At 41.1% G+C, this 23,511-nt stretch overlaps 1 protein-coding gene across 3 annotated transcripts in view; it reads right to left on the bottom strand.

Moving 5' to 3' along the window:
• Positions 1 to 23,511, bottom strand: part of LOC117419743 (synapsin-3-like) — a 198,558-nt gene that overhangs the window by 106,654 nt on the left and 68,393 nt on the right. For all 3 annotated transcript variants that reach the window (XM_034926276.2, XM_034926274.2, XM_034926275.2), the window contains exons 5-6: positions 11,720 to 11,876; positions 2,642 to 2,731 (exon numbers count right to left, since the gene is read on the bottom strand). In XM_034926276.2, the coding sequence (XP_034782167.2) occupies positions 2,642 to 2,731; positions 11,720 to 11,876 (247 nt within the window). The remainder of the gene's footprint in view (positions 1 to 2,641; positions 2,732 to 11,719; positions 11,877 to 23,511) is intronic.

Below are 23,511 nucleotides of genomic sequence, written 5' to 3'. Positions count from 1 at the left end.
GGGGCATTTTCATACATAGCCCCTTGGTTGTGAACATCCAACACAACCGCGTTCCACCCCGATTTCAGATCCTGCACTTTGGCTAAATTTTGTACTTCTGCCTGGGGCTTTATAGGCACTATGGCCGTGGCCGAAGAGATCGATATTTTGAAATTCCAAAGAAAAGAAATCCAAGGAAATTGATCATTTTAATTTTATACAATTCTATTTAATTTCTGTTAGTGTTTGACTAAAAAAAAAAAGATAAAAATGCTAGTTTTCTCAGCAGCCTGAAGTCCTTAGCTGAAATTCTCTCAGTGGATTTGAATGAATGCAAGAAAGATTCTACACTCTGAAGCTGTTAGTATCAATGCCAGAACTCAGAACACTGAATTAGTTCCATCACTGGTGGTATGCTTATACTTCTGGATTTGCTACTCCTTTAGGGCACCCCTACCTGTACGCTGTGATGTAGTCCAGGAATGTTTCAACCGATCTGGTTCTCTGCCATCAAGTCAATCAAGAACACTGTGGGTTGTTTGTAGTTTTATATCAAAGCAACACCTCCATTTATAAATGCATGCCTCCCTGAACCAGTGCAGAGCAGCACACAGCAACAACAGTGATAAAGGCACTCCCTCATGGATGACTTTACATAGCGATCACTCAAGAAGATAACTTCCATGCTCCAGGATGGGGTCTGATGCGCATGGATAAAGGTGTTTTGCACCAAGACACATCCTAAAGTTATGCAACCCTTTTTGCAAGGGAATGACAAGACTGGGCTGGCTGCAATGAATCCTGGTGCAGTTGTGATCTACAACCCTTAACTGACTTGATTAAGTGCAATCTTTCAGACTGGATATTTAACCTTATAGGACTACAAGCATTTATTTATCACAATGCTTCCTCAGCTATGTTCCCTCTAACCATAATATTTTCACAGCCTAAAATACAGATTTCTCAAAAACTTTGTGTATTATACGGCTTCTGATTAAGCACACCCAATAACATTCCTTCATTCTCATATTCCTAATAAATGTGTATTCTTCCCAGTTAATCTCCACTTGTTTTCCCTGTCTGTATTAGACAGAGTGCCAAAACGATCATCTCGCCCCTCTAATCAGTTATGAAAACACTGTCTATTTTATGTAGGTTACCGGATACTATTGGTATTGCAAATGTAGCAACATTGCTCATGAACAAAATCTTTTCAGGAAGGAGCAGAGTATTGTTGTACAGCACATAGTGTAACGTTTGATTTAGTCCACAGTTAGGACTTGTTGACTTCAAATTGTACATATAAGTTTGGGCACTCCTATTCCTTTATATTAATCATACGATTGTGAGTATTCTGTTGCTTAAAATGCTTGCCTAGCTAGCTGCTGATTGGACTGCAGGTGTCTGTATAACGTATAAGCTGATTTGGGTCCCAAGATGTAATACACCAGCGCAAGCTTTAATTAAACAATACTTGTTTCTGTGCAGATCCGCAATGCTTGTGAGAAAAACTAAAATGAAATAACCATTCCTTGGTCTCAAATCTGGGTAACCAGCCTCGCCAAGGAAACTGTAGTAACAACTACCCACACAGTGAGGACTCAGCAGTTGTAATACTATCAATAGCAGTTAGAGAAAGTCCTGAGCAAGTTTCATCCCAATTGAATAAGCACTTCTCTAAATGTATGCCATGCAGACAGACACCTTCACATGCCCCCAGATTATAATACTACCACAAACTTCTCCAAAAGAATGCAAGTTTCATGACAATCGGAAAAGCAGTTCCCTAGAACTCATTTGACTGCACATACTTACTGCTGCCGCTATTGAAAGACAGGTGGTGGGCTACAGTGCATGACCAATAATAGGAGGCTGTGTGGTCCAGTGGTTAAAGAAAAGGGCTTGTAACTAGGAGGTCCCCGGTTCAAATCCCACTTCAGCCACTGACTCACTGTGTGACCCTGAGCAAGTCACTTAACCTCCTTGTGCTCTGTCTTTCAGGTGAGACGTAATTGTAAGTGACTCATCAGCTGATGCATAGTTCACACACCCTGGTCTCTGTAAGTTGCCTTGGATAAAGGCGTCTGCTAAAAATAAACAAATAATAATAACAATAATAGACTATTCTGTTCAAAAGCAGGACTTAAACGGTGCAGGGGAGCTTGTAGTCATAACTATAAATAACATCTGTACAATAATCATCATTAAAGAAACTATTTACTGGACTACAAGTTTGTTTGAAGTGGTCATTACAATACACAAATAAGGATATCCCACCCCCAACACTGTTAATCGTTCTGCTGTTGCTTGGCCAACACTTTTAAAGTCTGTGTACACTTTGTGCTGTTGCTCATGTGATGCTATTTAAAGCACTTGGGAAAAAGGTTGTTTTCTTAAAATATTTACAGAGCTCCATAATTGCACTCCCCACAGTACACATGAAATATAATTAACCACAGAGAGCAATCTATAGTATATATATGCACATATGTGTTCTGTGGTCTAGCAGGCATGCTAGCAGTGTACAGCTTCAGAAACCCTGTTTACTATGGAATGAGATCAAATTGAAGCAATCATAAAAATGTTATCGTTGCGGGCAGGAGTAAAACCAGCTTGCAAAATGGTCGGGGACAAAACAGGGGTGTTTCTGAACAGCACTCACCATCTCCTTGTGATTGGGGTAGAATGTTTGCTCAGTGAGAGGGAATTTTTCTGGCCCCTGGGATTGGAAGATTTTTATCAGCTGGGAAAACTGAAAGAAAACAGGAAGAAGACAGCGTTCAATCTCAATGAACTTTTCTTTTTTTCATGACAATTATTTTCATTAAAAAAGAGATTTCAATCAATCAATCAATCTTTATTTTATATAGCGCCTTTCATAGTGGACCACCATCACAAAGCGCTTTACAAGATGCAGTAACAACAAGAAAATCCATAATACTTTAAATTCAGAGAAATGCATAATACATGCTATACAGTTAAAAAAAAAAAAGCATAATACATTAAATACAGTGGAAAGCGCATAATACATGAAATATTACATTAAATACAGCGGAACGTGGTAATATTCACTGTCAACAGCAGAAAAGGAACAGAGTTTATTCAAATATTTCATAAGCTGGGCACCCTCACCTAGTGTGTTTACTAGAAGGCTCAATACATTATACACACTCCCATCCAATAAGTAAATTATTATATTGTTGCTTGTTTCACCCAACTCAGGCCCTTGATCTTGGTGTCCCTGCATAGATAACCATCCCTCCTTCACAGATGATTTCAAACATAGAGAAAACCCTGCCTTGTTTACGCTCAATAACAATCAGATTTACTACAGAACTTGAAATGCCTCTTCTCTGCAGTGAACTGTGGGGATGTAGTCCTGGGCAAGTTTTAACCTCTGATTAACCCTGAAACATCTCCCAGTATGCACAGCGGTAGATATTTCAGTCAGCGTGATGCTCTTTGGGGAGGGCTACGGAAAGGTCAGCTGTTACATTTGCTGGTTCAGAAACATGTTTACAGCTTTGGTACAGCAGTAAAAATGCGATAGAAGTAAAATCTGCCCCCAAACACCTTTTAAATCAAGAAATGCATTGCCATTGACTGGTACTTAATTGAGGGCAAACAAGAATTTATTTTAGTGAATTAACTTTTTTTTTTTTAAAGGTTTTCATTCCACAATAATATCTGTCTGGAGTCGTATGCACTTTGAATTCTTGTATAGACTTGCATTCTGCAGTGGAGAAGCCAGTCAGTGCTCTGTGAAGCCTTGGACTTGCTGGAATTCCAGTTCACATAAGAAATACTAAATGAAATTGAACACAAGAATTTAAGAACATTTACGTACGACGGGAGGCCATTCGACCCATCTAAGCTTGTCCGGTTCCTAGCAGCTGATTGATCTCAGAACTGTCCAGTTGGGTCTTAAAGAATCCAAGTGATCCTGCCTCAATAACATGACTAGGCAGCCCATTGCATCGCCTCACCACTCCCTGTGTGAAGAAGTATCTCCTTCCCTTGGTGCTATCTCCACTTCAGGGTTTGAAATTAGCATACAGGTTTATTTCACATACTTACACGCCACAGTGGCGGATCCGTTCGACTGATTTATTTATTTATTTATTTATTTATTTATTTATTTGCTTGGCTTGAGTTTAAATGATTTCGCGCCCTCTAGCATTAATCTTATATACAAATACACTCACCCCTCGTTATAGCGTCCCTCACTATAATGCTGATTCGAATATACCACGGTCCTGGAGTTGGCTCCCCATTTTTACTGTCTAACTGCATATGCCTTAGCTGCAATATACATAGGCACTTAGAATTACTGCTCGTTTTATTTCGTACTGCACATCACAAACAAAAATATACAAAACAATTAAAAACAAAACATTAATATCATACTGTTATCATATACACACATATTGCACAATAACACAAAGCAAATTAAATACCTACTTGCTGAAGCGGTTTTTATTTTGGCCAACAAGGTGTTCACGTGTTGCTTGAATGCACTAGCGAAAGTCACAAGGCAGTGACGTCAGCTCCCAAGCAACACGCATCCTATGTTGGGAATGGATTGATCGTTTGCTTTTATGAAAATAATTCCAACAAGGGTCTTGAATTCATTGTAAATCTCTTTTTAATGCTTGCCAAATTTCATATACACAAATATAAGTTTTCAAATGATATTCTCAAATGCAGAGTTTTCTTAGAATAACTTAAATATTATTTAGATTCATTAAAACAAAGGCCTTGGCCTTACTGTTGAGCAGACCGCGCACATCACCCACTCACCCATAGGGTGTGTTAGTGTATAAAAAAAAAAAAGAAAAAAAGGGGAACAGGTGTGTTTCCTTCTGTCTCTTTCCCTTCTTCAGGTTCATGACTGCACTACCCCGCTGCAGGCTTCGCGCTGCACTGGTTGTGTGACTGCAAGCAGCCTAGACACAGACACGCCCAGTACCTTGGTGCGCCCTTGATGCCACGCTGCCCAGAGACTCAGTACCTCGTACTTCAGCATCCTCTGTGCCTCGAGAGCTACACACCTCGGCACTCCGATGGTTGCCCCGCACTTTGGCGCCCTTAGTGGTCTCGGTGCCCCAACGCTCCACAACTTTGGTGCCTCGATGCTTTTTGCATCCTCGGTACCTTGACGGCTACACGCAGCGGAGTCTCGACGCCTCAAGGTTTTTCAAGCCTGTGCAGCGCTGTCTTCGGTGGCATGCTGCCCCAGAGTCTCGGTACCTCAGCGCTTCGATGCCCTCAGTGCCTCGAGGACTCGGGACCTCCTCCCTTTCGAGGGATCACAGTCAAATCCGTGAACGACCCTCTCCAGGTCTTGGCCCTCAAACAAGAGGTAGAAACACTACTTCAAAAACAAGCCATCCACCTCATAGAACACACCTCTCAAAAAGAGGGGTTCTACTCAAGGTATTTCTTGGTGCCAAAGAAGGACGAAGGCCTTCGCCCCATCCTAGACTTTAGACACCTCAACGGGTTCTTGAGGGAGAGGAGGTTCCAGATGGTCACACATCGCTATATCCTCCAGTCTGTCCGGCTGGGCGACTGGTTTACAACAGTGGACCTGAAGGATGTGTATTTTTACATTCCTATCTGTCCAGCGCACAGGAAATATCTCCGCTTCACCTTCCAGGGGAATGTCTTTGAGTTCTCCGTGCTGCCATTCGGCCTCTCCTTAGCCCCCCGCACGTTTTCAAAGTGCATGGATGCCACCCTAGCTCCCTTGCGGCTGCAAGGGATCAGGATGATGAATTACCTGGACAACTGGCTGATTTATTCCCAGTCCCAGGCAGAAGCAGTGGCCCACACAGCGATTGTGACAGAGCTTCTGTCGAAACTGGGTCTCACCCTCAGTGATGCAAAAAGCCAATTAACACCGGTGCAGAGTACGGTCTATTTGAGTCTCCGGCTGGATTCTCTTACAATGCGAGCCTACCTGTCGGATGACAGGGTAGCTGCTGATCACAACTGCTGGCTCTGTTTCAACCAGGGTTCACAGTGCAATTAGTGTTGTGCCTGAAACTACTGGGTATGATGGCCGCAGCGTCCTCAGCCATTCAACTGGGGTTACTTCACATGCACCCGCTTAAAGCATGGCTCAATGCCTTTCGGCTACATCCCAAGCGCGACTGACACCATCTGCTGACAGTGTCTCGTCTGTGCTGGAATGCGCTGCGCTGGTGGAGGCAAGCCCCTCACCTAAGTGAAGGTGTAAGGATGGGAGTTATTTACAACCGTCAAGTGGCAGACAGAGGAGTCCGCGGATCCTGGTCGGGCCGCTGGACACCCCTGCACAAAAAAGGAGGCTGTGTGGTCCAGTGGTTAAAGAAAAGGGCTTGTAACCAGGAGGTCCCCAGTTCAAATCCCACCTCAGCCACTGACTCATTGTGTGACCCTGAGCAAGTCACTTAACCTCCTTGTGCTCCGTCTTTCAGGTGAGATGTAATTGTAAGTGACTCTGCAGCTGATGCATAGTTCACACACCCTAGTCGCCTTGGATAAATGCGTCTGCTAAATAAACTAAATGAACAAATAATAATAATAATAATAATAATAATAATAATTGTGCTAGAGCTGAGAGCAATCCACCTTGTGCTACAACATTTTCTCCCTGTGCTCCACAACAAACATGTCCTTGTCCGCACGGACAATGTGTCAGTGGTGTTGTATGTGAGCCACCAGGAAGGGCTTCGGTCCCCAGGGTTACACCACATAGCCTTTCGGCTACTGATCTGGGCACAGAGGCACCTACTGTTCCTCCGGACTGTACATCTCCTGGGAGTGGTGAACTGGGTGGCAGACCTCCTCTCCTCTCCCGTCAGAATGGCGACTGTACCCTCAGGTGGTGCAATGCATTTGGGCATGCTTTGGGAAAGCCCAGGTCGGCCTCTTTGTCATGGCAGAGATGACCCATTGCCCCCTGTGGTTCTCCCTCCATAGCTGCAGAGGTCCACTAGGCGTTGACGCCCTAGCGCACAAATGGCCCAAAGCGCCTTTATACGCTTTCCTGCCTATACTGCTGCTCCCTGCCTTCCTCGAGAAGGTCAGGAGAGAGGAAGCGACTTCTCCTAGTGGCCCCCAGATGGTCCAGGAGAACCTGGTTTTCGAACCTCTGCCAGCTGCTGCAGGGCCAGCCCCGGAAGATCCCACTGCGCATGGATCTCCTCAGCCAGACGAAAGGCACCCTCTGGCACCTAGAACTGGGCAGACTCCAGCTGTGGGTCTGGCCCCTGAACGGGACAATCTTTCCGCCTTAGGGCTCTCAGGCGCAGTAGTTAGTACACTGAAGAACACTAGGGCTTCTTCCACAAGAGCGTTGTATGCCTGTAAGTGGAGATATTTTCAAAACTGGTGCATAGCCAGAGGAGTCAGATAGGAGATTAAATTCCCTCTGCCAAGTTTGGGCATTGAGATGCTATGTGGATAGAACGATATCGTCAGTCTGACCAGCTCTTCGTTTGTCATGGTGAACGGACCCGAGGTCAAGCCCTCTCTAAGCAGCGACTGTCCCATTGGATTGTGGACACGGTTTTGACTGCATATACTAATGCCGGCCTACTCCCACTTGGGAGGGTGGCGGCGCACTCAATCAGAGGTGTGGCTACATCATGGGCCCTCTTCAGAGGTGCCTCGTTGACCGATATCTGTACTGCGGCTAGCTGGACTACCCCGCATACGTTTACCAGGTTCTACCGACTTAATCTCGTAGATCTCTCTATGCCTTTAATAGGCACTAGGGTCCTTGAGGTTGCACGCTCACACCACCAACACTAGATGGCGGTGGCAAGATGTCCCTCAGATGCTGTTCGTTCATTCTCCCTCACCACGGCTCTGGTATACTTTCCCAAAAGTATTCAATTTGGCGGTCATCTTCGAATTGAAAGGGAACAATAGGTTACAGATGTAACCCGGGTTCCCTGAAAGAGAGGTCGCATCACTCGCATTCACGGGTTCAATGCAAAAGAGACTCCGCTCAGTGACTGTTTATTGCCTCGGGAGGCGGGACCGAGGACGTCACTCTGCGGAGGGGCCTATCGGCAGCTTTGACATAAAATGCTCAGCGAATACCTGACAAGCAGGCGTATCTCTACAACCTCTGAAAAGGGTATTCAAATTATTAATAGTAAACCATAATGCAAACTCATTAGATAAATTAAACTCTTATTTGGTATTTATGGTGAATTTTGGGCAACGTTGGAATTTACTATGACTGGAGCCAAATTTATCTTGAACTGACACTTATTTTAATGCTTGAAAAAAAAAAAGTTAATGATTAGCAGACCCTCAGTCAGAGAATGTGACAATATAAAATAGCAGATCTTTTTGCAGTGATTTTCATTATTTTTGAATGAATTTGGTTCTTTCTATAGGGTTGATGAATAGAAAGGGAATGACAAACAAGCAGCCGTACTTATGCAATATATTGCTGAGGTAGAAAGAAGGCAGCTACAAGAGAAAATAAAAGGTGCAGTTCCTGTCAGTGATGTCAGACGGTTACAGATAGTGCTGTCATGGAAGAGGAGCTCGTATATGTTGACTATTTTTGCAGTTTCTTTTGTTCCCTTATTTAATATATTAAACTTAAAACTGCATTTTTAGTGAATTATCAACAAACATTATTCTGGTCCGGTAAAATGTCTGTGAGGCCGGTGGATTTTTACATCCATTAGCCCTGGTGGCTAGTGCATGGAAAAGTTAATTTCAAGCCCTGCACTTAATTTCCACTGTCTCCTCTGCTGGTTTATGTACTGGTTTAGATTAACAATGTCAACTCCTTTTAAGGTTTTAAAGACTTCAGTCATGTCGACCCCTAATTTATCTTTATTCCAGGCTAAATGGATTCAGGTCTTTCAGCCTATACTTAAGCCCTGGAAATAGTCTGATTGCTCTTATTTGAATTCTCTCCAGGGTCATACAGTCCCTTTGGTGCTGTGGTGACCAGAACTCGACACTGTGGTCTCATCAGTGCATTATACAATGGATTCATTTTGAATTAAAGCCTATTTTTAACTTAATTTACATGTTTGAGCAAGCAGTCTGAAAAGTGCAATGGTCCCCTACCCTGCTAAAATAAAAAAAAAAGAAATGTTTTTTTGGGCATGCTCATGACCTGTGCAGAATGCTTAGCTGATTCACTAATAAGAGGCTAAAGCCTGATTTCTCAAACAAACATACTTCTGCTGCTATCTCTTGATCAATGTTTTAAGATATATACAAAGCTCTCAAAACAAGACACAGTGCATACCAGACACAGGTGAAAGCATGAATGTGGGGACGGCTTTTTTGTTAAGATTTCAGGATAGTAGTTGACAGATATCTTATCATGCAGACATCTGCGTTGCACGTTCATGTAAGAAAGGCAGTACTGAGATACATACTGTAACTTTGGGTTGAATTCAGTTAGGACATGTTGACTGGAAATCGGACATTCAGCCCCTTCACATATTCTTAATGTGTGAGTCAGATAGAGAAAAAACAGAGCGTACTGTATAATTAGTGTTCCGCGTTTCCGGTTTACTCTGAATTTTACAGAAAAATGACAGGATTTTGTTGACGTCGGTTTCTACTGATTTATACCCGATTTTTGTCTATTTTTCAATATTATCCCGGTACTATTTTCTAGGAAATACACAATGATTAAAATGCTGTTTTATTTTGAATCCGACATTGTAATAAGCAGCCCTACACTGTATCCTAGGATACGGCAGACGTTTAGATGTCAGAGGATCAAATAACGTTCAACTGTGGTTCTCTGTCACTTCACAAACACACTACCACCTGATTATGTTGGCCAATCAACATCTGATTATTGTGGCAATTGCTGGGCGTTGTAACTACTAGCTTGATCAGAAACTAAACTGAAATACCTACACGAAAATATATTATTTTTAGTGGATGAGGAATGGGGAAAAAATGTAAATCATTTTATGAATATTCAAAAGAAAATGAATGTTTTGAAGTTCAAAAAGCAAAAATAGCAGAAGTGGGTCAGATGAGGCAGAGGATGCACAGCGCTGCAAATACTGCTGCATTGAGGTACATGTTCGCGCTGATAATAAAAGAACATACTGAAAAATAAGCGAAATATTAAACTAAAACAAGAAAGTGAACTGAGAGACAAGCAATCCATTTATGCGGCTTTTACACACGCATTAATAAAAAGAAAGCACAGAATCTGCGTCAATGAGTTTGTCAGAGCGCTGTGCTTTGCTGGACAGCCACTGTTTATTGCAGAGGTATGTATCGGTGACTTTGTGCGACAGTACTGCCTGTCCATCAGCATTGATGGAAATGTCCAGTGTGATTTTTGACGCGTCTTCCGATGGCTTGCACCACCCAGTTCTGTCAATTTTATTTTCTTTTATTTTTATGATTTCAAGGCGAATGAACCTGGCTTGTTTTGTGCTGAAGTCATGTTCATACCTTCTGTAGATACTGTTTCCGTCAGCACAGCGATTACCCAAATGTTCGCAAAGTACCAGCTAACTTGGGAAAATGTGGCTTCAACTTGCACAGATTCATCAGACATGCCAGGGACATTAAACCTAATCAGGAGCCAGAACTGCTATGCATCATACTCCACATGTAAAGTGTGTATATAGAGATTTTTTCCCCCCGATTTTTACTGATATTTCAATATATTTTTACCAATTTTATCCCTATTTTAATATATGTAAAATAAACTCTGAAAAATTTCTGGAATTTTTTTAAAAAGATAAAACCCCAAAACGCGGAACAGTGCACACACATACAGAGGGACCTCGGAATCGTACAGTACATAAAATATTAGAATGGGATTCGATCGGATTAGTGCCAGATGCAATCCAAGATGTGTATAAAAGTTTGGTGGGGATTGGTTTAGAGTGTAACAGATAGTGAGACAGACAGACAGACAGAAAGATGGGTGGAGAGACACGCTCAGTGCATAAGCGGAGTCTCTAGTTTTCTCAATGAGGACCCTAAACAACAAGATATGTCTTGTATCATCCACTGTTAAGAGAATAATTAGGTTTCACACAGCCTTCAGGTCACACAAATGTGTCCCATCTGAAATGCCCAATCTGAATTTTTAAAACAATTTATTAATGCTCTAAAATGTCATTTATATGTCTATTGCAAACACAACTGCACTTCCTTTCATCTGAACGTGCATGTTTCACAATTACTTGAAGTGACGTGCGACTAGTCGACTACCCGTTTCTGAAGTTGACTGTCACTTTGCTGTTCGACTAATCGACTAGACGACTATTTGATGTTGCCCCTGCCCTGCACTCAGAGCTGCACTGCTATTACTGGACGAGACACTGGGGACCACAAGCAGTTTATTATTATTATTATTATTATTATTATTATTATTATTATTATTATTATTATTATTAATTTAGCTTTTATCCAAAGCGACTTACAGAGACTAGGGGGTGAATTATGCATCAACAACAGCTGCTGCAGAGTCACTTACAATAGGACCTCGGTTTTACGTCTCATCCGAAGGACAGAGCACAAGGAGGTGAAATGATTTACTCATTGTTACACACAGTGAGTCAGTGGCTGAGTCAGGATTTGAACCGGGAACCTCCTGTAACAAGCCACCTTTTTAACCACTGGACCACCAAGCCTCTTATGATGTCTCTGAAACCCCTAAACCTGGCACTGGAAAAGTCTATTGAGTTCTGCCCCAGGCTGACCATGAGTGCCTAGCTTGGACAGCACTTACCACCCAGGGTTTGCTGCAGAAGTTGTAGATGGAGTGCAGGGAGTTGAGCCCCGGAACCCCTCCGTACTGCAGCCCGATGATGAGGCTGCGGAAGTCTTCTCCCTGGGCCATGCTGTAAGCATGCTGGCGAACCAGGACTAGGTCAGGCTTGAAAGACCTGCAGGGGCAGAGAAAACAACCATGGGAACATTCCAACAGAAGAAAGGGTGTATTTTTTTTATAAATACAAATTCATTATTTTGAATTTAACTTTAGCAGGGATGGGGTTAATTCCATCCCTGCCAAAATCCACATGCGACTAACTGATGGTCAAATCAAGCCGCAGCCACATGGTATATAAAAGGGAGCAACATGCTTTTTTTAGGAGGAGGTAGTTGGAAGGAGAGTTCAGTGAAGGATAATGCCCAGCCTGAACAAAGTGAGTAAACACACCGTCATAGCCGAAGCTGGGTGTTTTGTAGTTTGTTTGGTATTGTTTTGTTTAATCCTTTATTTTGTTCCTGTGTTTTTATTCCTGTTTAGTTTGTATTTGTACATAAAAGCGTGCATCCGTGCTGTAAACTGCAGCTTCCTGCCTCTGAGTCTCCTTCCTGGGGGGATCCAGCCTTGTCTGCGACTATACCCTTTCACAGTCAGTAAGGCATTTTGTAACAAAACTGGCCTGAAAACCAACATTTCTGAAAAAAAATTTGATTGTTAGTGGTGCAATCGGCAACCTAATTTCTTAATCGATTATCCCATACGCATTTAAATCGACAACATTTTGTTTTTCAAAATCAAGAATAAACATTAGGATTTTTTTAAACTCTGCTGTGCATAATAATTAAACAGCAAAGCAAGACTTACATTAAAATGAGAACACTTAAAGTTTCAGTTTAATTAACAACTGAAAAGAATATGCATGCGTCCTCACCATGTCCCTTCAAGACAAGAATAATACTGTTTGTAACAGAAGTCATTTTGATCTGAACTATGCTTGTTAATTAACATTACTGTTAACGTTTTATGTTAAAAGTGTTTGCCATCTACACGAAATCCAATGAATTGCCAAACATCACTTTTCTGTCCTCCCTTTCCTTTACCCCAATGTCCAACGTGAATCCAGACGCTACCTACCGTACTAGCACTAATATAAGTGCATAACTACATTATCAATATTTTAATCCAATAGGAGACTTCAAACCGCGCTCTAATATGATGCATCAATTCACTGATTTGTAATCGAAGCTCTGGAAATTTATGGACGGGTGATCAATAATCGATGCATCGATTAGCTGTTGCATCACTATTGATTGTCAAGTTGATAATATGCCCTTCAAAAGGTATGAATATATTGCTAGATCAAGGTCATTCAATAAATTCACACTTCCTGAGCCTGGCAAACAGGAATCTGATCCACAACCAAAACTATTTATCTAAAGTTTGAAGGGCCTTAAGTTCTATCTTTATGTGCTGTGCACGAGAAAGCAACGTAGACTCAAAAATGAACCAGATAAATTTTCTTAATCACATACACATGCCTTGTGAAGGAAATGATTAACCTTGAACACCTGTGGTCTGATCTACATGTATGGAATATTCAATATCACAAGCCCATGCAAAGTTTGATCAAATTCAAGCAAAAGGTTTTCAAGATTAAAGGCTGGTTTGCAAACACCTGGATAAGGTGAGCCTAGAAATCACCCTGAGCGACAGTCACGCAATAGATACTGCATATACCAGACCTGGCTCAATTGCATTTGTAATTGTGCAATTCGTAATGAATTCCAATTACAATGTAACTGTATTTGGAGTTGGACCTTGGCTCACCTGCATAATTGTAATGTAATTGTAATTAGCAGCAGTGTGGAGTAGTAGCAGTGTGGGGCAGCAGTGTGGAGTAGTGGTTAGGGCTCTGGACACTTGACCGGAGGGTAGTGGGTTCAATCCTAGGTGGGGACACTGCTGCTGTACCCTTGAGCAAGGTACTTTACCTAGATTGCTCCAGTAAAAACCCAAACTGTATAAATGGGTAATTGTATGTAAAAATAATGTGATACCCTGTAACAATTGTAAGTCGCCCTGGATAAGGGCGTTGGCTAAGAAATAAAATAAATAATTATACCACATCATTGTTAGATTACAGTGCAATTACGCATATATTTGTAATTTGATCATTATTCTTGTATTTTCAACCATTATTGGTTTATTGCTTGGTTATTTAGAATAAACAGAGGAAACATGTTAATGTGTGTGGTTGCTTATGTTACTTTTTAGTGTAATTGTAATTACTGCAGTATAATTGTACAAAATAGCATTGTAATTGTGAGTGTCATTTCAGCAAACAATTCAGCTGTAACTGCAATTGCCCCAGGTCTGGAATGTAGTGTACCAGCCTTTAGCCTTTAGTCTAAATGCTGGTTCAAAGCAGTGAATTAGATTCAGGAACTCTGAAAGCATGTGTTTGGCGACACAGTGATGACTCCGCCTTTTTGCTGCAGCCTGTCTTGACGTCTCATGAGCACTAAACTCCCCAATAGAAACACTGAAATGGGCTGGATCTCCAGTATTTTGCAGAGGTCTTACCTTTACTGTCAAACACCATTATTTATCATTGTAGCTAAATCCAAAACATCCGGTTCCAGCTCATTTCATTTTACAAACATGTTAATCTCTGAACCCGAACACAAACACGGTGCAGGGAGATCTCAGAATTAAAAGGATGTCATAACACTGCTTGGAAATTCTTTAAGTAAAAGCAGCTCTCTTGCATGTTTTTCTTGCTTTTTTTTTTGTTTCCCCGGAGTGAAAGGTTTAAATGAAAGACGAACAGTCAACACTTCAGCAGCATTTTGGCTCTGTTTTAATATTTTTTTTCACTTTCTCTCCACCCTCACAATAGTTTATCCTTTCAGCCTCCTTTGACAAATTATTCAAGCAGCTGCCGCTATTCAAACCATTTAAATTATATCTCTCAGCGCATTAACACATTAAATGTCAGCTGCATGCTTTCAAAGAAGAAAAGGGTGATTATTCTGAGGCACGAGGAGAAAAAAAAGCTCTTTGAAAGAACTAATCTTTTGGATGATCTATCTAATTAAAAAGAGCTTAATTTGGCTTGTTACAAAGTATTCTGGGAAAGTGGCCAACAGAGCCACAACGTGGGCCACAAGGGATTATGGGAATGCTCTCTCAGCTGCCCTCGACCCGACATCTCTGGTTCCAATTCCACCCCGAGAGGTCAAGCAATACAAAGGGTTGTCATCTGCGTTATTGACACTATTATCTCAATTTATTTTGTTGCTTCCCAACATTCTTAGCGTGGTGGCTGAATGTTTTGAAAGCATCCATCTTTGAATGCTCACAAATGCTTTGTTGAGCTGATAAACAGATTAACGATGTAAAGCTAAATCAGAATACTAAAACTAACTGCATTTAGAGTGCTGCACTTGTATTGTGAAAAAATACAATAGCATAGCATGGTAAGATATGATAAAGCATGGGGAGCATGGTTAGACACAGGGGAGCGAGGTAAAGGATAGGGGAGCATGGCTAAAGAGGGTTTGAAATATCAGCCCTGTAGCCTCAATAGAGCTCTCAGAATCATGTCTAACCTACAAGAACTTCAGGTAACCAAGAATGTTACGATGAACCTGCCCCTGCTCCTCTATTGGTTGTAAGAATGTCACCTGTCTATGTAGATCTCGCGAGAGCAGATCTGAAACAAACACATGTTATAAGAAATGTGTATTTCCATTTTAAGAAATGATATCTGGTCCTATACTAGGTTAAAGAAATCCCTGTTTGCAAGCCTTGCTTTTCTGTGGTCTTTTCTCCTGGAGAGGGAACTTATCCCCACTTGTTCAACACCTCCATTCCTTTCATCAACCAATCAGCTGCTTCCCCTATTGACTGACAGGAGCTTTGCAGCCAGTGGCATGTTTTGAATCTGATTCTCAATAAGACTCTGAAGTAAGACTCAAACAGAGAGGCATACTTAACCCAGAAAGGTTCCATGTCTGTGTTCCATCTTTAATGTCTTCTTTCAAAGCAGCAGACTTCAGCTCTACATTGCAAATGGATACTGCACGACAGGTAGGATTTATGGAATCTATTCATTAGCTGTAACCTCTTCAAACATGTTCAACCTAGAGATTTCTATAACCAGAGACAAAGTACATCTTATGAGGTTTGTTCTGTTACCTGTAATATAACTGCATGTTTGAAAGTGAAGTGAGCCCTTAAAACTCTCGTAATTTATGACCTTTCAAAGCACACAGATGCTACAAGGCCTGGGCTGAATTGAAATGATTGGTGCTCACGTAGAAAGCCAGGTATTTGCTACAGCACACTTGAACTGTCCTCTTTCATTTTCCAGCAACACCCTGTTATTTTGTTCTCACAGTATATTCCCAAGCCGACACTATTAACCACTGCTTGAATGTCTGTTCTCTTGTGTAAAGGAGGGCCTGTAGTATTTACATTCTCCTTCTAAGTACTGAAAAATGAGGGTAAAAGTAACTCCTGCAAACAAGGTGGTACTGTGCAATCTGACATCTGGGCCGTTGCCACACTGATCGTTGAAGTAGTTCAGCTCTCACGAGTCGAGTCACAACCCTAGAAAAATGTGGCAGTTATGTGAGGTGGCCAACGAGTAACAATTCCAGATAAACAGAACAAACCCAACCCAAAGCAGACCCAGCCGCAGCCAGATTCAACGAGGCATGGGTCCCAAGCTTCATCAACTGGAATTCTGGTCCAGACTACTTGCTGCGGGGGGCAGGGGGGGTGGAAATGATTAATCTGACCTAAATGACATTTCGAATCAATAAAAGAAAAAGAAAATTGGTTCATTTAAAATTATATAATTTGCAACTTGAATTAAGAACCCATCAATGAATGACGTGTACAAACTGTACAATCATATGTTGATAATGACAAACTTTACATATAAAAGTTTTGTTTTGTGTGTTGTACAATGACTGTCTCAGGTCTGCAAGTTTTAGTGTCAATTTGTGGGTCTGACCCTCAAAATACAGGTCATTTGGGGGGTCTGTAAGGGGGCTACAGTATACAGCACAACCTCATTATAGAACCACCACACAATTCAACCTCATTGCCAGTTTCTGTTTAAGAGAGGTCCAGGACTGAATGTTGGTCTGTGGGACTCAAAAGTACCTGAAACTCTCTTATCTACTTTCTTCTTAAAAAGTCATAATCTAAGGGGTAGGGGTGGGAATTTTAAACATTTAAATGTATAGACACTGAATAAGTTGAATAATAGGCTAGATGTATAACCGGTCACATGACAAATGTCACCAAACGCATATTTTTTTATGTATTCATTTTAGTAATTTATCATCAGTAGTCTGTCACGTATGAGACTGCTCTAGTGTCACAGTAAGGGCAGATATTATAAGGAAAGGGTTTGGCAATTGCCTCCAAGTAGCTTTTCTAATTGGTGCAACAGAAAGATTGACACTGGGGCGGGTTTTATTCTCGGTTGATCTGGCGCTTCATTGGTGCACTGTGTGTTCATGCTGTAGTGGGTGTGGTATGGTATCAATTCCATGGTGGGGTAAGAAAGTTAATGACAAGTGTTTTTTCTGAGTTTGTTATATACTTTTAATAAAATGGAATCTCTACACAAAGGAACGAGGAGAAGCCACGTTTTGGAAGTATTTTGAGGAACCGGACGAGAAAACCGTGGTATGTAAATAATTATGTCAAACAAAATTGCCGCACCACAAAAAGTTCAATGCTTCACCATTTGAAATGGAAACATTCAGAATTAATGTGGATGGAGCTACTGATGGCAATAAAAATCAAACATCCATAACAACATTTGCTATATATTTGGCTGAACAGGGCGTGATCACATTATCCCCTATGAGGACAGGGCGTGTGAATCGTGAATGCTGCAGTTTTTAAATCGATGTAAGATTATCCCAATACTGTGCGGACCCATAAAACAATAACAGCGAGGCTGGGAAAACTTTACAAAATTGTGCAGCAGCTGTTCATATAAAACTTTTAAAAGGGAGAAAAAGTTGCGATTACCACAGACTCGTGGACCCCATTCCCCAATCTTCCCATAGGTGGAAGGCTTTTTTCACTCGAAATTGTTCTGTAAGCTTTTGGACCAAATAACTGGTTTATGTTTAGTACAATTTGTATTTGTTTGTTGGAACTTTTGCACCAAAGTAAAGGACCACTGAGACACACTTCAAACAGGTAGGCCAGGCATCACTTTTTACAATTTAAGTTAATTGTGTGGATACATGAATTTGAATACTTTGCGTTATTTAGTAATACTTGACCATATACAGTTAACTGCACAAGAAGTCAAACATTATATTACAGTGCCTATAGAAAGTCTACACCCCCTTGAACTTTTTTTCACATTTTGTTGTGTCAGTGCCCCAGAGTTTCATGCATTTAAATGAGGATTTTTTTCCACTTATCTACACACCATACTCCACACTGTTAAGGGGAAAAAAGTTTTTATTGAGAAAAGAATTATATATTAAAAATACAAAACAAAGATCATAATTGGATAAGTCTCCACCCCCCTGAGTTAATACTTGGTGGAAGCACCTTTGGCAGCAATTACAGCTGTGAGTCTGTTGGGATAGGTCTCTACCAACTTTGCACACCTAGATTTGGCAATATTTGACCATTCTTTACAAAACTGTTCAAGTTCCTTGAGGAGCGTTGATAGACAGCAATCTTCAAGTTATGCCACAAATCTTCGATTGGATTTAGGTCGGGGCTCTGACTGGGCCACTCAAGGACATTTACCTTTTTGTTCTTTAGTCACTCCAGTGTAGCTTTGGCTGTGTGCTTTGGGTCGTTGTCATGCTGAAAGGTGAACTTCCGTCCCAGTTTCAGTTTTCTTGCAGAGGGCAGCAGGTTTTCCTCAAGGACTTCTCTGTACTTTGCTCCACTCATTTTCCCTTCTATCCTGACAAGTGCCCCAGTCCCTGCCGATGAGAAACACCCCCATAACATGATGCTGCCACCACCACGCTTCACAGTAGGGATGGTGTTCTTTGGGTGATGCGCTGTGTTTGCGCCAAACATAACGCTTTGCATTTAGGCCAAAACGTTCCATTTTAGTTTTGTCAGACCACAAAACTTTTTGCCCCATGGCTACAGAATCTCCCAGAGTGTTTATTTTGCATACTTCAAACAGGATTCAAGGTGGGCTTTCTTGAGTAATGGCTTCCTTCTTGCCACCCTACCATACAGGCCAGATTTGTGGAGTGCTTGGGATATTGTTGTCACATGCACACTTTGACCAGTCTTGGCCATAAAAGCCTGTAGCTATTGCAAAGTTGCCATTGGCCTCTTGGTAGCCTCTCCTTCTTGCTCGGTCATCTAGTTTGGAGGGACGGCCTGATCTAGGCAGGGTCTTGGTGGTGCCATACACCTTCCACTTCTTAATAATCATCTTGACTGTGCTCCAAGGGATATTCAAGGCCTTTGATATTTTTTTATACCAATCCCCTGATCTGTGCCTTTCAACAACTTTGTCACGGAGTTCTTTTGAAAGCTCCTTGGTGCTCATGGTCTTTGCTTTGAAATGCACTACCCAGCAGAGGGAACCTACAGAAACTGCTGAATTTATCCTGAAATCATGTCAATCACTACAGTTTAACATAGGTGGAGGCCACTTAACTTGGTGTGTGATTTTGAAGGCGATTGGTAACACCTGAGCTAATTTAGGATTGCTATCACAAGGGGGGTGGACACTTATCCAACCAAGATATTTCAGTTTTTATTTTTAATTAATTTTCTACAAATTTCTAGAATATTTTTTCACTTGGAAGTTGTGGGGTAGGATGTGTAGATTAATGAAAAAAAAAACTAGTTTAATGCATTTTAATTCTAGGCTATAGGCAACAAAAGGTGAAAATTTTGAAAGGTGGTGTAGACTTTCTATAGGCACGGTAATTACTCCAAATATTACTTGAGTGTATGTTAGTTTGGCAAATAGGACTTGTGGCAATGTTTGGGAGGTTTTTGTACACTAGTACAGTATGTAAAGTAGGATGACTATATGTCCCCAATTTCCAGGGACTGTCCCTGGATGAGGTACTGTGTCCCCAGTCAAACAATGTCCCTGAAAGAGTCCACGGTTCACAAAACTCTTCCCTGAATACCCTTACTTTTCATTTCTTGTTTTGGTTAATATGTATGATGCATAAATGCGTTGGAGAGAAATACCCAAACTGTTTCTATTTTTGTTATTATAATTAGCTATATAACATCTAGGTGATATGGCACTATTGCAGTTGCCATAGCTACGATGCTGACTGAATGGCGTACGACGTAGAACACATGTGTTCCATTTTTTTAAAGCGGTTGTACCACGCATTACGAGATTTGGTATAAAGTGAAAATGGCGTTGTCAAAAAAGAGAAAATGCTGCTTTAACAACCAGCTTCAAAAGGATTTTTCATATTTACGACAAACTGGAAAAGAAACATCTGTATTATGTTCAATATTTCACTCTACATTTTGCATTTCGAGTGGAGGCAGGACATCTATAAAAGAACACGAAGGTACCACTAAAGATTAAGCTGCTCTTACAGCACATGCTAGTTCAAGTTCTGTTAGTACTTTCTCGAGTACTTGGCAATTGTAATTGGCAACTTTTAAATCTCTGAGGCACACTTTTTAATATCAGTCACCGTGCTCTTTACAATTCCAAAATATTGTGCTATTTTATCCCTGGTAATTACCTTTTCCAGAAGTGAAAGTATTTCCAGATTTTTTCAATTGTAAACACAACTCGTTTTCGCTTTCCTGTAGCCATTTTTGCATTAGCACTGTAGAATGCGAGATGTTCGTATCATTTTTTTTTTTTTTAAGTCTTTTTTTTTTTTTAAACCATATCACTTTGGGCTAAGTTACTTGTAAAAAACAACAACAGAAAAGCAGAATAATGTCCTGTTTTTTGTGTTGTTAAATGAACCTTTAAGAAACACACTATTATACTAAAAACATTATACTATCTGAAAATGTGTTCAATATGTACATAGTATATAGTTATATCTCCACTAGCAACTTTAATTACAACCATACATATAAACATGTCAGTATATACTTTGATGTGTTTTATTTTGTTTGTTTTGTTTTACTTTGTAGTTAAGACTTTGCGATGTTAAAATCTGATGTGCTTATTTAGGGTTTATTGGCTTAGAAAATACTAACCATTTAAACGTTCATAAAAATGTACCAAAAGCACATCCCTACTAAGGGGTGTGACATATCAATTTGAAAGGTTTGTAACATGAAGTAAATTGAAATGTTAAAAAGATAGTACAGTAATCCGTCGCGTATATGAGGTCGGACCAGAGTAAGGGCGGATATGTGTAAAAGTCGGATGAATGAATCCTGTTTTAAATACCATTATACACAGATATAACAATTACTATAGTTACACAATTATTGTTTTAAGATTCAGCTCTTATTAGAGAGCTCCCCTAAATCCCTTGTTTAGAAAGATACAGGGTATTAATGCTTGTGACAGAGTAGCTGTCTGCCGTGTGGGTGCGTGCATTCACTGCCGAGTGACAGGCAGGAGGTTGAAGCTGATATGCCCCACAGGTGAACAGGATTTATTTACATATCAACATGGATCTACAATATCTGAACTAATCTTCTCTGTTCAATAATAAACTAATGTTGCTGAAGAGATTGATCATGGTGGATAAATGGTTAGGGCGGATATGCGACAGATTACTGTATACATTTTCACTGGACCCCAATACAGCATCCATCTTAGGTCACAGGTCAAAGGGCGCTATTAGATTTTGCCCACAGATTTTCCAGAACACTGGAAATGTGAAGTTGCCATCTTAAATGGGTTCTGAAATATATAAGAAAACAATTCAGTACCATCGGCAAAGCAACTTACAGTTCTAGCGGGCTTCAATCAACTGTGAATCCAATTTCAAATCAATCCACGCAAGTAGCAACTTTTCATTATGACTTGCTGTAATGAAAGCCAATTTGGCCAAGTTTATTTTTATTATCCATCATAACCAGCCAGTCAGTACTTTGCATCTATGACAGCCACCAGTCCTGTACCTGCCACTGTCATATCAGCCAATCACAGCCTGTCCACTCAACTGGAGCTGAGCATCTTTCAACAGCAACAAACCGTGACACGGACAGTTCAGTAATATTACTTCGTTAGTGCCCTCGCCATGGGCTCAGGATGCATAACTCCAGTTGCAGTCAACCAACGCGCAATAGACCCTTCATCGAGAGGGCACTATCGCTTGGTTAGAAGTGGTAGGTGCGGCGACGGGATGAGAAACTCATATGAGCTTAATTGGTCATGTGATATGCACATCTGAGATTCAACAGCGCCACCTATGGGTATTACATAGCAGTTAAGATCACTCTTTTCTCTACCCCCTCAGTCAGATTGGAAAGAGCACTGGAAAGCTTTCAGGCAGTGCTGGAAACAATATTCTCCAAACCAAAATGAAACTAAAATCAAGGCCAAAGCACTGTCATAAAACACACTAGTTTGGTATTTGACAGGTTTGGTAATGAGAAAGAAAATAATGTGTCTGGACGGATAGTAAAGCAGTGCATCAGAATTGACTCAACTCAAGTTCCTAAAGTATTTGTTTTATTCATTGTGACAGGATGGCTGGGTGGACAGAGACTCAGAGACAGTAACTGCAGGTTTCAATATGGTTTGTGGCAGGATGACTGGGTGGACAGAGACTCAGAGACAGTAAGGTTTTAGTATGGTTTGTGGCAGGATGGCTGGGTGGACAGAGACTCAGAGACAGTAAGGTTTCAATATGGTTTGTGGCAGGATGGCTGGGTGGATAGAGACAGTAACTGCAGGTTTCAAGTGCTGGGGCGCATGTTTATTAAACAAAAAAATAATAAAACAAAACACAGTGAGGTTGCTAACAAAAATTCAGGAGCATGTGTCTCTTCCCAGGCAGTTCCCAACAATGGAGCTCCTGCTTCTCAAATACCATATGGCCAGGGTTGATTGACAATTAATAATTCAATCAACACCTGGCCACATTCTGCACGTGTATTTAGTAGGGATAGGAATTAACCGTATCCATGCCAACCACAACCACAAAGACACCCAAAACAACCAGTGCTGGAATCTTAACTTCCAGCTCTGCCATATCTAACACACACTTTTTATTCATATTTCTATTTTATATGTACACATGTACACTCGGTCTGACAGCAGGTGATCGGTTGGCAGGTGCTTCCTCTCCAGGACTCAAAGGTGATGACACTACGAGAAGAGACTGTGCTGCAGACTTCCAACGAAAGAACTAGAGGTGGTTTAGAGGAATGGTCAAACATACCTTCATAAAAACGCAAACACCACGCGGACAAGCCACTGTGACACTGTACTCTGTTACAGTGTCGTTAGTCCTCCACCTCTATAAATCTTTCATGTTCACGGCTGTCCTTTGTTTTTTCAAGAATATCCCACACCAACACCACCGAACCTAAAACCATTTCTATTAAAGCTACAAGACTTTTAGTGCCACTATATAGCTGGTTCATGGTTCTGTTTTAGAGAGTATATTTGTGATTTATCAGGCTCAGTACTCTCCCACTGGCAGCAACAGAGGTAGCTTTTATCTGATCTGCAACACTGAAGCTACTAAATCTACCCTTCCAATGTTAACCTTGACAGAATGCAGGCAGCAGCCAGAGCCAGCTGCTAGAATAAACAGAGGGAGCACAGATGAGAAAGAGAGACAAGAAAAAGGACATGGAACTGCAGGGAGAGAAAGGAGATGGGGTGC

This window comes from Acipenser ruthenus, chromosome 14 (genome assembly GCF_902713425.1).
Source record: "Acipenser ruthenus chromosome 14, fAciRut3.2 maternal haplotype, whole genome shotgun sequence".
In the NCBI taxonomy this organism is placed as follows: Eukaryota; Metazoa; Chordata; class Actinopteri; order Acipenseriformes; family Acipenseridae; genus Acipenser; species Acipenser ruthenus.
Note: the sequence above shows the minus strand (reverse complement) of the source record. Positions and strands in the feature narration are given on the sequence as shown.